At 60.2% G+C, this 13,866-nt stretch overlaps 1 protein-coding gene across 7 annotated transcripts in view; it reads left to right on the top strand.

Annotated features, from left to right (window-relative positions):
* The window catches only part of CTBP2 (C-terminal binding protein 2), a 165,151-nt gene that overhangs the window by 143,268 nt on the left and 8,017 nt on the right, over nt 1-13,866 (top strand). For all 7 annotated transcript variants that reach the window (XM_032607322.1, XM_032607315.1, XM_032607316.1 and 4 more), the window contains 3 exons: nt 7,124-7,278; nt 7,640-7,784; nt 12,732-12,938. In XM_032607322.1, coding sequence (XP_032463213.1) covers nt 7,124-7,278; nt 7,640-7,784; nt 12,732-12,938 — 507 coding nt within the window. The remainder of the gene's footprint in view (nt 1-7,123; nt 7,279-7,639; nt 7,785-12,731; nt 12,939-13,866) is intronic.

Raw genomic sequence — 13,866 nt, 5'->3', positions numbered from 1 at the left:
GACCGCCCTTTACTTCCGCCCTGGCCAGGAAGCACGCTGTGATTCTATCAGGTCCTAAAGCCAGAAACCGCTCTGGGTCCTCAGCCTCCGGGCTGGAGGTACACTGTTCCTTGGTCATCACCTCCATCCCGAGACGTTTCTGCCCAAGATCCTGGGCCAGCAAGAAAAGGCTCAGTCCCCCTCGGGCCAGGCAGGGCACAGGCAGGAGGACACCTCCTGGAGCGGGGAGCTATTGGGTGCAAAACAAGACGTGAAAAGCGAGGCAACCTGAGAAAAATCGGGTTCTCTGCTGTGCGGGGAGAGCATATCTGCACTTGACCGAGTTTTCAAAACCAAACTGCGGCCTGGCCACATCCCAGATTGGCCCGGAGGTGTGGGAGGGAAGTGGACGCAGCTCTCTCGGCCTGGGAGAGCTGCCCAGGGACACCGCAGAGAGGAGAGAGTTTGTCAAATGAAAAGGCAGATAGCAGTGTGGGAACAAAGATGAGATTTCCAACGGTAACTGCATTTTTTTTTTTAACCTTAAAATAGTGCCACACTTAGCACACATTTTGTTTTAAACATCTTTATTGGAGTTTAATTGCTTTACAATGGCGTGTTAGTTTCTGCTGTATAACAGAGCCAATCAGCCATACATATACATACATCCCCATATCCCTTCCCTCTTGCGTCTCCCTCCCACCCTCCCTATCCCACCCCTCTAGGTGGTCACAGAGCACCGAGCTGATCTCCCTGTGCCATGCGGCTGCTTCCCACTAGCTATCTATTTTACATTTGGTAGTGTATGTATGTCCATGCCACTCTGTCACTTCGCCCCAGTTTCCTCTTCCCCCCGCCCCCGCACCCCGTGTCCTCACGTCCGTTCTCTACATCTACCTCTTTATTCCTGCCCTGCCACTAGGTTCACCGGTACTGTTTTTTTAAGATTCCACATGTGTGTGAGCAACACACGTCTTAGTGCGAATCACTGCCTTGCAAGCCGCTCTCTAGACCACCCATTCCCCTTCACCTGCTCACATCATCCCTCCTGTGAAAGGCGAGGGGAGCTGCTGTGGGGTGGGCACCTCCCCGGGGTGTTTGGGACAGTCATTGCCTTCCCTCACTTTGCAGAACTGCTTTCTGAATCAACTCCAGCCAACTGCAGAACATTTGTTGTTGACAGTTTAGAGCAGTTTTTATAACACGGATAAACATGTTTACAAAGCAAGGGCGATGTCTCGCCCCAACGTGAGGCTCCGCAGCCTCCTTTCCCGGGCAGGATTCTGCCAGCGCAGGCCCTGGGTGGTTGGGTAGACCCCTCAACACAGCCACGCTTCGGAGTTGAAAGCCGAGTCTCAGACAGGGGCTCATTTATGTCCCACGGTCAGCATCTGGTTCGCGGTTCGGCCCCAGTCACGAGTTGCAGCTCTAGGTCATGGAAATGCAAGCCTGCGAAATATGCCGCTTATCGGACCCTAGATCTGGTTCTGTGTCTGGCCTTCTGTGGATCAGACTGCTTGCTGAGCCCGGCCAGTAAGGGTTGAGCTGTGCTGCTTTGCAGGAAGCGGCCTTTTAGTTGGGGGAACAGCTGCATTCGAGGGGAAGCTGTTCTTTGGGTGGCAGGAGACACGATCAGACCCTTGGGGAGTGGTTCAGGCTAGAGGGCTGCCGCTGCGGGCCTGGTGTGTCCTTCCCTGCCCACTCCGGACCACGCCGGGCCTTGTGTGGCTGCGTCTCCTACTCCCCGCGTGGCCGCCTGCACGTGAGGATGGGAGCTGTGCACGCTGCCTTCCAGGCCACCGCGCCGGTCCTGGGAACTGAGAATCCGTTTGATTGATTGCATCCAGAGCCTCGTGCTAAGTGTGCAGGGCAGTTAGTTCGCCGTTTGTCTCAGGTCTTCCTAAGGCCTGCACGGGTCTCCCATCTGTGGACCTTTCCAGGTACTTGTTCTGGCGTCAGCTGTCCAGACGACTGGTGCCGCCCAGAGGATCCTGGCAGCTGCCTTTGGGCAGCAGTGAAGATCTTTGGGTGGACTTGGGCTGTGTGGTGGGAGGTCCTTTTCCCTCAGTGGTCTCAGCCCCACATGTGTGTCCTTTCGGGGCCTCAAGGGGTAGTCCCGCTGTACTTGGCCAACCCCAGTCAGGTGAGCAAGGAGGTGACCCTGCACAGGTGTGACCGTCATCCCGTTATCGTAGCCAGCCTAGCATGGGGGTTTTGAGGCTGCCGTGGTGTTGGGATGCTTCATAAAATCTGGTCCATTGTTAAAAGAGGGCTCTCTGGGGACTTCCCTGGCGGTCCAGTAGTTAAGACTTTGCCTTCCAATGTGCAGGGGGTGCCGGTTCGATCCCTGGTCAGTGAGCTAAGATCCCACATGTCTCGTGGCCAAAAACCCAAAACATAAAAACAGAAGCAATATTGTAACGCATTCAATAAAGACTTCAAAAATGGTCCACATCAAAAAAAAATCTTAAAAACAAAAACCCACAAAAAACCAAAGAGGCCTTTCTGCCTGCTGTGGGTCAGACAGTTATTGCAGCCACTGTCCTTTGGGGTAAAACTGCTCAATAACTGACATCTGAAAGCAGCAAAATCATGGCCCGGAGACAGTTCGGTTCTTGAGTTGCAAGCAACAGAAGGCGACTCAGACCTTAGAAAGTGGCGCGTGGTTCTGTAGGAAGGATGTCAACTGAACTCACACGGTGTCCAGAAAGGCCAGAAAATGGATCTCAGAAACACCACAGGGCAGCTTTGCGTGGCAGGAGTACGTCATCCCTTTTAGCCAACGGCAGCCCTTTCAGCCTGTGTCGCCTAGGGAAGGAGCAGTTCCAAGAAGAAATCTGGTGCTGTTATCCAGATAAGGTGGCATCGAGGCTGGGCGGCCAAAAAGTTACCGAAGTCCTCCCTGGGGCCCACCCCTTTCCACCTTGGAATTCATGAGGCCTTTGCCCTTGGCATTCACTGGACCGCTGGCCACTCTTAAAGCTCCGGCATCTCAGCCCGGCGTCGTCTTTGTTTTCCGCTGAGTGTGTCTCATTGCACAATTATCTGTGTGCAGCTGCAGCTCTAAGCAATACCAGGTCCAGGGCAGACGTCAGAGCTGGCCTGGAGCTGGGGCTCTGCGGCCCTGCTTGTGCCAAAGGGAGCCTGAAACCAGCAAGTAATTGACACCAGGGGAGGACTCGGCTGAGCTCTCTGCCCTGCAAAGTGAATGCTGGACAAGTTGTTGAAAGCAGTGCACTGGCGCACTTTCCTAGGTGTGTCTAGCTGCAGCTGGAACTATTCTGAAATGGATAGACCGAGTTCATCAACAGAAAGGGGACTGTAGAAAGGGAACAGTCATTTTGACTACAGGGCCACCAGGACCCTCTGGCCCTCATTGGCAGGTGTTTCCTCGGACTCTGCGGGGTCCCTGGTGCTGTTTGAGGCAGTTCTCTTTGTTCCCTTAGCTTGTCTCCTTGACTGTAAAATGGGAATAAGATCCATCGGCGTTGTGTGATTCTTACCAGCCTTGGAGTTTGTGGGGCTTGTTTCTTGGGGTCCTAGCAGTGTCTAGTAGTTGGCAGCCTTGCTTTTGATCACAGACTCGTTTTTTCATGACTTCTCATTAAACGTTGTGCCTTGCTTTTCTCCCCTAAATTCCCTTGACCGTAGAGGAAATAGGGCTTCTCCCTCCAGCCTGAGAGCCAGCCCCTGAGTTGGTACCCCATTTTCCATAGTCTCTGAAAGGGTCATTTGCCATCTTAATACCTACAGCTCTTAATCCATAATGTGTCAATTCTGTTCCAACACACTAAAATTTTTTCAAATTGTTAGAAGCACTGAAGGATGTTGATTAACGTGAGGTGAGATAAAAAGTCGAATTGCAACTCCATCTTCCCAGCCTTTCCTGGGGTCTTCTGGGTACCTCTGTCCCCGACTCCAGCAAGACTGTAGGGACAGAGGGTGCTGGGCACGGTGGCTTGAAAGTAATTGGATTCCAAGGTGTGCAGGTGGCTGAGTCCCTCCTGGAACTGAAGGAGCATGTGTATACGGTATGGCCTCTTTCTTTGTAGAAGTAGACCTTGGCAGTGACCTGGCTAAGCTGTCTCATCCTCAGGGCTGGGGGTCTCACGTGGTCCCCGTAAAGCCTGATCCTCAGCAGCCCCACGCTATAGTCCCTGCACCTCATGCAAAACACCTGTGAATTTCGCCCACTCCCACCACCCACCAAGCTGTCCCCACTCAGCATCCTTCCCCAGCCTGAGCACCTCTGAGCAGCGTGATCCCCGCTGTATCTCCATCTCCTGCCTTACCATAAAGAGCTTGCAGCTGGTATCCAAGCCTCAGGCCTCGGGAACCTTGGCGTCTTGTGGACCAGCCTCAGCTGCATTCTGCATGCCCAGCCTGAACAAGGGCAAAGGGTGGGTTTCGCCAAAGAGAAAGGCGACCCAAGTCGGGGAGGGAGGCGATCGCTAGGCAACCCGGAGTTTGTTTCCCAGGTAACGGGATGCATGCATTGATGCTGTGGATGGACATGTTGTGGTGACGGCCCCTCAGCCTCTCCAGACGACTGCCTTGTGCCCACTGTCGTTTTCCCATGTGGTTGCTTTTTAATTAACAACTCAGATTTCCAGTCGTGATCATGAACTTTAGAAACGTTGTCTGATTAACCCTCCTGCCAGCAACCCCCAGAGTGAAGTCGGGGTGTTCGTCACCCTGTGGGAGGGGCGGCCCGGGGCAAGTGAGCACATCTGCCCACGGTGTCCTGCAGGGGCCCCACCTTGGGCTCCGTAGGAGGTGTGTGGGGCGGAGGCAGAATCCGGAGGGGGAGAAAGGGTCCTTGGGGTGGGGTCACCTCACTTGACCGAGAGGGTAGGCGTAGGAGCTTTAGTGCGTCGACCCCGAGTCGGCAGCAGCCGCCCCACCTTCCTCCGGTGACGTACTTCCCACCTTGTGCCTCCATTTCCTCTTCTCTGAGGGGGACGGTGGTGCTGTCTCAAGGGTGAAGTGAGAAGGTGGGACCCGTGCAAAATCACTGCTCCCCGCTTCTCCCTCCGTGGGGTCTCCGGGGCTCCTGTCTGAGGCTGTCAGCCTTGGTCTTTGGGGGAACCTTCTCCTCCTGTGCACACAGCACCTCAGCTCTTGTGGACCTGTCGGGCCAAGCAGGATGCTAGCAGGGCGCTCGCCAGCCCCCCAGCAGCCCGCCTGCTGTGTGAGTTGAGGGCTGGTGAGGAAGGGGGGTAGGGGATCCCTGTTCCCACTCAGAACAGAGAATGTTGAGGCTCAGCTTCACTTGGGGATCCAGGTCCTGAGGCGGCAGTGGGGCTCTGGCTGTCACTCGCGGGCTGGGAGGGCCCGTGAGCACTTGCGTGGCCCAGCCCGGGGCCGCCCAGAGGTGGCCTGCCCGCCCCCGGCTGCCCCAGCCTGTTCTACTGAAGCCAGGACAAAAGCCTCTTCTCTGCTCCGCGTTCAAAGAGGTGCCTGTCCCCCGATGCTGCAGCTGTGGCGGGGGAGCGCCGTCTGGGGCGGCAGTCGTGCGGGCATGCGGGATGCCCACCCCCCGCCCTGTGCAGCTCCAGTGGCACTGTGGCCACAGCACCAGACCGGGGGGCTCCTCTTTCAGCATCTAGCCCAAGCGTGTGGCTGACTGGGTCCCGAGCCCTGGTGGCTAAGGAGGTGCCCCACCCAGTCTCAGGGCTGCCACGGGGGGAGCCCTCCTTGCCAGCCGTTCTGAGCCGGGAGGCAGAGGTCCCGCAGGTGGGCGTGCCAGCGGCTCCCGCTTTGGCCTGCAGGAGCGCGCTCAAGCCCAGTGGCCAAGGTGGCCCCCAGAGGAGAGGATAAGTAGATTCCATGTGTGGGGAAGGAGACAAGACGGGCTGAGCCGGGACTGGTGCAGTGGCCACGATCAGACTTTATCTGAACATCTGAAAACCTCCCATGCATGGAAAGCTGTCTTCTTGTGACTTGTGCTCTGTGACATCAAACACTTGTGATTTGATGAGAAAACAGGAGGTGCCCTGTCTTGGCCACCTCAGTGCTGCAGTTTCTCCCGAAGCCCAGGGGTGTTTCTCCCATGCCCAGGGCAGGGGGGTCATGGTGATTCAACATTGGGGCCAAAATCCAAGACCTTCCCGTGTGAACTTGAAAGGAATGGTTTAGTGGAGGAGGAATTGCCCTGGGCTGGTGCGTGTGCCGCTCGTGTGCCCCTTGTGACGGGTCCCCATGGAGGAGGGCGGACACTCTTCCCTCGTGTGGGTTGGAGGCGCTGCAGCTGCGCTGGGCTGGAGAGCCAGCACTTAGGCAGCGTGTAGGGAGGCCCACCCCCGGCCTTTCCCCACCAAGCTATGGGGTCAAGCATCCTTTGTCTCTATCAGAAGCACCAACACGTGAGACGGCTCTGGCTGGTCCAGGCTGCCGACAAACCATGCTTACTCTGTGGTCCTTTGAGAAATTCCGTTTGGTCTTTTGAGTTCCCGGCAAGCCGCTTGGCCTTACACGCACACTTTCTCCAGCATCTTGGACTGGCTTCCTCTCCTCACCTAGTCCAGGTGAGAGGGCCCCCGAACCGTGCCCAGGGTGCCTGTCCCCCCAGGGGTTTCCTCCAGGAAGCTCCCATGGGATGCTGGTGCCTCAGTTGTTCCGTTTCATTTTGGACCCTCTGGTGCCTGTGCGGAAGGGCAGTGGGAACAGGGAGGCACAGCGGAGGGAGGGGCCGAGAGGTGGAGCCTGCTCCAGCTTGGGGAGCCGTGGGCCAGGCCCCGCCTGTGTCCCAAAGGCCTCTGGGCCTTGGTGGTCTAGGGGAATACAGGTGGCGCTGTCCGTGGTGGCAGAGGCAGGTGTGGGCCTGACCGGGTCCCTGGGCCCGAGTTCCATGTGGCGGTAGAGCTTGCGCCGCAGCTCTGCCTGTTAGCTACACGTGTGCTCGCGGATGGAGGCATCTCAGCTCCCGCGGCAAGGGAGCCGCACAGATGTTGCCGCTCAGTCTCCTTGGCTTGTCCCAGCATCCTCCCCGGACGGGGAGGCGCGTGGACGGTGGGGTGCGGCACCTCACTGGAAAGCACGGCCGGTGCGGGAGGCCCGGCCCCTGGCTGCGCTGTGCTGCCCCGCGGAGTGTGGGACGGCCACCTCCCTAACCCACCCCTCCCGTCCTGTCCCCACCTCCCAGGTATCCGCCCCCAGATCATGAACGGCCCCCTGCACCCGCGCCCCCTGGTGGCGCTGCTCGACGGCAGAGACTGCACCGTGGAGATGCCCATCCTGAAGGACCTGGCCACCGTGGCCTTCTGTGACGCACAGTCCACTCAGGAGATCCACGAGAAGGTGGGTCCCCTCCTCAGCCCGCCCGCCGGTCTGGTCCCCCCAGGTCGGGTGGCCGCAGCTGGCGTTCTGCGAGCAAGGGCTTGGTGCCGCTGCTGCCCTGATGGCCCCCCGCCTTTCCACCCTCAGGCCCCCGCTGGCCAGTCCCTCTCACCTCCGTGGGCCTCCCTGACCACGCCTCCGCTCCCCCCATTCCCCTGGCGTCACCGAGCAGGCCCCCGAGCACAGCCGGGGTGCCCTCGGCTGCGGGAAGCCGTCAACACCCAGGCCGCGCCGTAGCTGGCTGTTTTCCCGCTGGACTCCTCTCTTGCGTGTTCGAGGGCAATGGGGGCCTCCAACCTGTGCTCTGCTCGCCCCGTCACAGGTTTTAAATGAGGCTGTCGGCGCCATGATGTACCACACCATCACCCTCACCAGGGAGGACCTGGAGAAGTTCAAGGCCCTGAGGGTGATCGTGCGGATAGGCAGCGGCTACGACAACGTCGACATCAAGGCTGCAGGCGAGCTCGGTAAGTGCCCGGCGGGTGCCCGGTGAGTGCCTGCGGGGGCAGAGGCAAGCCGGAACAGAGAGCACACAGTGCCTGCTGCTGGCTGGAGGAAGGGGGTTGGTTTCGAAGGGAACCTAGCCAGGCACACCTCCGAATACACAGGTAGAAGCGTCTTGCTGGGTTCAGAGGCCTCACCTGGGGACCTGGGGGGCTGGGCCGGGCTGTGTCACTTGGGAAGGATGCTGAGCCAGACAAGCCACAGGCCCTTCCCTGCAGAGGGCATGGTGAGCCGCCACACCTCTGTGTCGACCGGCCAGGACCCATCAGCCTGAAATGAACTTGTGCTGGGTGCACAGCTCACGGTTTCTGGGTCTCCTCCAATCCTGGGGTGGCGCTGTCTCCCCAAGGGCTGCTGTCCACACAGGAACCTTCCTAGGTCAGGGCCAGTGCAGGTGGACCACTGCACAGCCCCTCCTGCCCATCCCTTGCCATTAGGGGTTTCCAGAGAAGAGCAGAGGCAGCAGATGGACACCCAAAGGTGGGGCTCCCGGCCGCTTTCCAGACCGCGGGCCGCAGGCGCCCTGAGGCGGGGGAGCTTGGCGTGGTGGCCTCCCTGTCCCGGCACCTGGCGTGGGCTCTGAGTGCGTGGAGCGTTTGCAGAGGCTTTGACAGCAGGAGTCCCCAGGCTGCCCTGCTGTCTTTGGAGGGGCCAGAAGGGTCCTTCTAGACTAGCCCCTCTCTGGTGACTGTCCTGCTGTTTTTGAAACATGCCGGCCCTGCAGCCAGTGTGTGGGGCTGTGATCTGCCTGGTGCCCGGCAGCCATGAGGCTGAGAAGGTGTACCTCAAAATGGTCAGGAACCCAGGCCTTTATGCCCCTGCCTGCTCCCGCCCCAAGCCAGCCTCTCTGCCCCACGGAGCCAGTGCTCCAAAGGCCCAGTGTATGCAGTGCCCTGCCTGGTCGCCTCAGCACCATACCTGGGTGTGAACACCCACAAGCATGTGGTGTGACGGTTCCGGCCGCAGCCCACAGACACCCACCCGCCCGCTGCTGCTTCAGCCCAGGGCACCCCAGTGGGCTGCAGCCTTCCCCCCACCCCTTGAGGTCCCAGCCTGGGGGCCTGAGTGAGGGCTGCGGATTTGCTTTAGCAGTTAGTTCCCCTGCTTGCATCGGGGCTGCACCCAGTTCCTGAACCACGGGGTAAGTCTTGTGGGTGCGCGTGGCGGCGGGCGGGGTGGGGGGCAGGCCTCGGGGGGCCTGTTCTGAGTGGCGCTGGGTCTGGTCTGATTCTTCGTGATGGTGCCGGGCTGCTCTGCAGAGCGGCGGGTGGCCTGGGAGTCGTGGCTACAGCAGGTTGGGCTCGCCTCCCAGGTGAAGCCCACGGATAAGGCAGGAGGTGGTCATTGCCCTGCAGGTGCTGTTCTAACCCCCCCCTGTCCCGAGTGGGGTGCTGTGCAGTGGTGGTTCAGAAGATTGATCCTGGTTTTTCTGGGTCACCCCTGGCTGGTCTCCATCGTCTCACCCCCTTCCTTGGGCGGGGGGGTCGCTTGATCCTGTACAAGAGGAGGAGGGGTTATGACAGCGGTGGCTTCCCACGTGCACCCCAAGCCTTTGCTTCCAGCCTCAGCACCACTCTGAGCCCCTCTTTGTCGCCACGGAGAACCTTGGGAGGATGCGAGTCTTCAGAAGCGTGTCTACTGTAAAGTAAAATTCTCCAGTTTTCCCTGGCACTGAGACGAATGTTTTTGTTTGAAAACAAATGTTTTCGCGCTCTTGATAGAGCTGAAATCCCGAGTTCAAGCGGCGACAGAGAATGTGGCTCAGCACCCCGGGTGGCCGCGACCCTTTCCCGCCGCCTCCTCCCGTCTCTGCAGCATCTGCCCCTCGTGACACCGCCACTGCAACGTGTGCGACTTTGGGCTTCCTTGCCAGGACCCGGGCACCTCTCTCGGCGGGGCAGGGAAGGGGGAACGGGCGGGGGGGGGGGGGGGAGATGGGATCGGAGGTGCCCGCGAGGGAACGTCCCTTCTCCGCAGTTGTAGAAGCTGCCTCGCGGGCAGACTCGGGACCCGGGTGGGGCGGCCGTGTCCCCAGAGTCCCCCCACAGAGGCCCGCCGGGGGCCTGCGATGTTGAAAGATGTAAACGGCATGTCCGCGGTGGCCTTTTCGTTGATCCTGGTCCAATCTGATAAGGGAGCTGCGTCGGGGACATCTGCTGGGCCGTTTTGAAGGCAGTTTTCAAATGTGGACTCTGCAGAAGGAAAGTGGGCCCCTGTCCAGCCGTCCTTTGTCTCCAAATGGACTTCACAGCTCATTCGGTCAGCTGACCTGTAATGAGGACAGAAAAGCAGGTGGCTCAGGTCTCTGCCCCTCCTGATGACGTCCGGGCCCACGGCGTGTGTTCCCGGGAGGGCAGCTCCCCTCCAGCGTTCCCTGGAGCCCCGTCCTGAAGGCTTCGGGGCCCAGGGCACCTCACCTCCGGCCCTGACACGATGGGCGAGGTGCTTCCTGTTCAGAGCAGGGAGGGGCTGTGGGCCGCCCGCCGCAGGCGAGGACAGCACCTGGGCAAGTAGAGGGGTCCTCCCCATCTGTAGTGTCACCCCAAGATCCAGGAGGAAGCAGCGGGAGGTTGGAAGGTCGCTGGAGGGAGCCAGGGCCCAGACTGAGCGCCGTGCACTGTCACTCCGTGAGCCTTTCTGGCCAAGCTCGTTAGTCTGGCATCCAGCCTGGTCCAGTTCAGAAGGCGTTAGAGCAAAGAGCAGAAGCGTCAGCTGAGGGGCAAAGCAGCTCAGCTCTTGGGCTCGGACTTCGGGTCCATGGGGGCTGCAGCCTTGCTCTGTGGGTGCCAGCAGCTTGTCCTCATGGCATTTGGAGAATCACCCTTAAGGTATGAAGAACAGATTAGGAGTTTCCCCTCAAGAGGGTGGTCAGGGCTATAGAGTTTCAGCCATCAGGGCAGGAGGTCTCAGGGGATGCCAGCCTCACCTCCTCCTAGGCCTTGGGGCACCCCAAGCCCATGTATCCTCTTTCCCAGGCCTTGGGGCACCCCAAGCCCATGTATCCGCTTTCCCAGGCCTTGGGGCACCCCACGCCCATGTATCCGCTTTCCCAGGCCTTGGTCTTGGGCTCTCCACACAGGCACAAGAGCCAAGGAGCTAAATTTCAAAGTTCTAGTGTGAAGGCGGAGACGTGGCCCCACTGCAGTCCCTCGTCCCCTGGGCGGGCTGGTGCGGTGCTTTCTCTCTCGTGGACGCACAGATTCTCTCCTCCAGCCTCATCACATCTCGTCCCACCTCCCAGGGCGCAGGGGGGCCCCTAGGCCTGGGCAGTGGCTGCGTCTGCAGCAGAAGGTCCACACTGGGCTGTTCTGCTGCTGGACCTTCCCCCGGGGCTTCAGGCAGAACAGATCAAGCCCCACGAGGAATGGAAATTGTCCCAGCTGCCAGAAGATTTTCTTGTACCACTGGCATCTGCCTCCATCTCTCCAGGCTGCAGTAATCCTGACTTCTGGTCTAGCCCCAGATCCTGTGCTTGGTCATTTCAAATGAAGTGGGTGCTGCAAGACGACTGACTTGCAGCTCGTGGAAGGTTTGTCAGCCTGGATCTCAAAACCTCATCCCCTGGCAGGCGGGGCAGCACATGGATGCTTTCACCCTGGGGGCTGTGTGTCCTCCTGAAGGGGTCACTGAGACCCTGGACCCCAGGGCAGCCCTCGTGGGGTGGCGACACAGCTGCTAGGAAGGGGTGCTCCACGCATTTGGTCCTGTTTTCTGTCCGGTGGAGCTGCAGGTGCTCTCTGCCCAGGCTCCTGACCCGAGAAGATAGAGGAATGCGGGCGCCTTACAGGTGGCCTGGCCCTACATCCCTGGCTGTGACTCCGGGGGTCCCAAAAGGGACGTTTTGAGCTGGCCCAGCATATGCTCCCTGGACACCTACATCCCTCCTTGGAAAGCGGCTGGACTGGCAGACCCCGGGCCTCGCCAGGGGAACGGGGCTGGATCTAGGCCCGCCGGCCCTCTGTGTGCCTGCCCCTCCCACATCTGGCAAACATTCTTCCCCAAAACACCCTCCCACTGAGGAAGGTCAGTGCCAGGGCCCTTCCTGCCTGAGACTTGGGGCAGTTCTCCCTGCAGTCGTCAGCTGCCGGCCTCCTGGTGCTGGGAAACGCTAGCCCTTCATCTCTATTCCTCACACAGGGTCTGAGGGATCATCTTCACCAGCTGCTCTCAGCCCTGAAAGCTCTTTCAGAAAGCAGCACGGGCACCTGTCTGCTCTGTTGTCTTTCTGTCAGAGCGGGAGGGTGACTAGGGTCCACTGAGCAAATGTGGGGCTGGATTCAGACATCAGCTCCATCCTGTCCCAGCCCACGGGCCTGGAAGGTGTTAACTTGCTAATTCTTCTGTCTTGCCTTTAAAAAAAAAAAAAGAAGTAATAACATGTTCATTGCATTAGACTCTTAAAATACCATAAAACAAAAGGCCGCTCTCCATTACCCCAGCCCCGGCCTGGGGGGAGGATCCAGGAGGTTGCATTGCAAAGAGCCTCTGGTCTCCTGGATCCCAGAGACCATCAGGAGGGGGCCCTACACGCTAGCTTCCTGGCGCTGGACGGGGATGGTGGATGGAGCTGGACCACCACTCGCTTCCCACGGACATGGGGCCTGGAAGCACTGGGTGGGCCGGACATGGGGTCAGCAGGGGGCTGGGGGGTGAGCCAAGCCCCGGACAGAAGTCCTCCTGGGACGGCTACGGGGCTGGAGGTCCCTGGGCCTCAGAGCCAGACGGTCTGTGTACTCTAGGTGACAAGCAGGCCTCAGAGACCCACACCTGCCTGGGGCCACACACATAGTCCGTGGCTGAATGGGCCACCTTTGCCACCCCTGCCCCTCAGCTGGGTGGACTGGGAGCCCTGGCGCTTCCCCACAGAACTTGGGGTTCTCATCCCAGCGCCTGGCTCTTGTCGTTTCCAGGGATCGCCGTATGCAACATCCCGTCCGCGGCAGTGGAAGAGACGGCTGACTCCACCATCTGCCACATTCTGAACCTGTACCGGCGGAACACGTGGCTATACCAGGCGCTGCGGGAAGGCACGCGGGTGCAGAGCGTGGAGCAGATCCGGGAGGTGGCCTCGGGGGCCGCCCGCATCCGCGGGGAGACGCTGGGCCTCATTGGCTTCGGTATGTGCGCCTGCTCCGCAGGGACCACCTGGGGGAGGCGGGCCTGGCCCTGGAAGTCGGGGTGCGCTGCAGCTATGCCTGTGGGAGGAGCTCGCTTGGGCCGGAGGAAGGCCCTGGCCCTTCGCCAAGCTGCCTGGGGTGGGAGGTCAGAGGTCAAGACTGACCAGGGAACTCGCCCAGAGGTCAGATCTGGGCTGCTTCTGGAAGAATGGGTCTGACGTCGGCGGGAGGGCGCCCCCAGGAAGGCGCCGTACTCCCTAACTGCCCCAGGTAGAGGGTGAGGGGCTGGTGGCTGAGTGGAGACCCAGGCAGTGGGCAAGGCCCACCTGCAGGCGCCAGGCGGGGGTGGCAGTGGAGTCGCTGAAGGATTTTTGCGCCAGAAGGTGGCGGGGTCAGGTCAGCAGCTTGGAAAGCTCCCCCAAGAGAGGGGGCATGGTAAGGCCTCCCTCCGCGGTGACACGGCGGGCGGCCCTGGGAGCGCCTGGGGCAGGTTCCTCAGGAGGAGGTGCGCCGCGGTGGAAAGCAGCCTGGCTGCCACGGCTGTTGGCAGCACTGGGCCCCGAGTCGAGCGCCGACTCGGCAAACGGGAGCCGGCCGGGTGGGCTTGCTCGTGGCTGAGCCTCAGTCCCACCGCTCACCGGCTCTGCGACCTTGAGGACAGAGCTCGACCTCTGTGCGTCAGTTTCCGATCTGTCAGTTGGGAACGAGTGTTACACGGTTGCTGCCTGGAAGCACACGGGTGCGTTGTGACTGCAGGGCTTGGCTTCCGGAAGGCCCCCCAAGCTGCAGGTCAGCCGTCAGCTTGGAGCTCTGTGTTTCCGAATAACTGAGGGCAGGACCTCTGGGCCGGCCACAGTGCCTCCTTGTGCCGCAAGTTCCTGTCCAGGAGGCCCGGGTACCGGCTGGAACAAGTAGAAGGAGCTGGGCT

This window comes from Phocoena sinus, chromosome 16 (genome assembly GCF_008692025.1).
Source record: "Phocoena sinus isolate mPhoSin1 chromosome 16, mPhoSin1.pri, whole genome shotgun sequence".
NCBI lineage: Eukaryota > Metazoa > Chordata > Mammalia > Artiodactyla > Phocoenidae > Phocoena > Phocoena sinus.
This window is presented reverse-complemented; position numbering and strand designations above follow the sequence as displayed.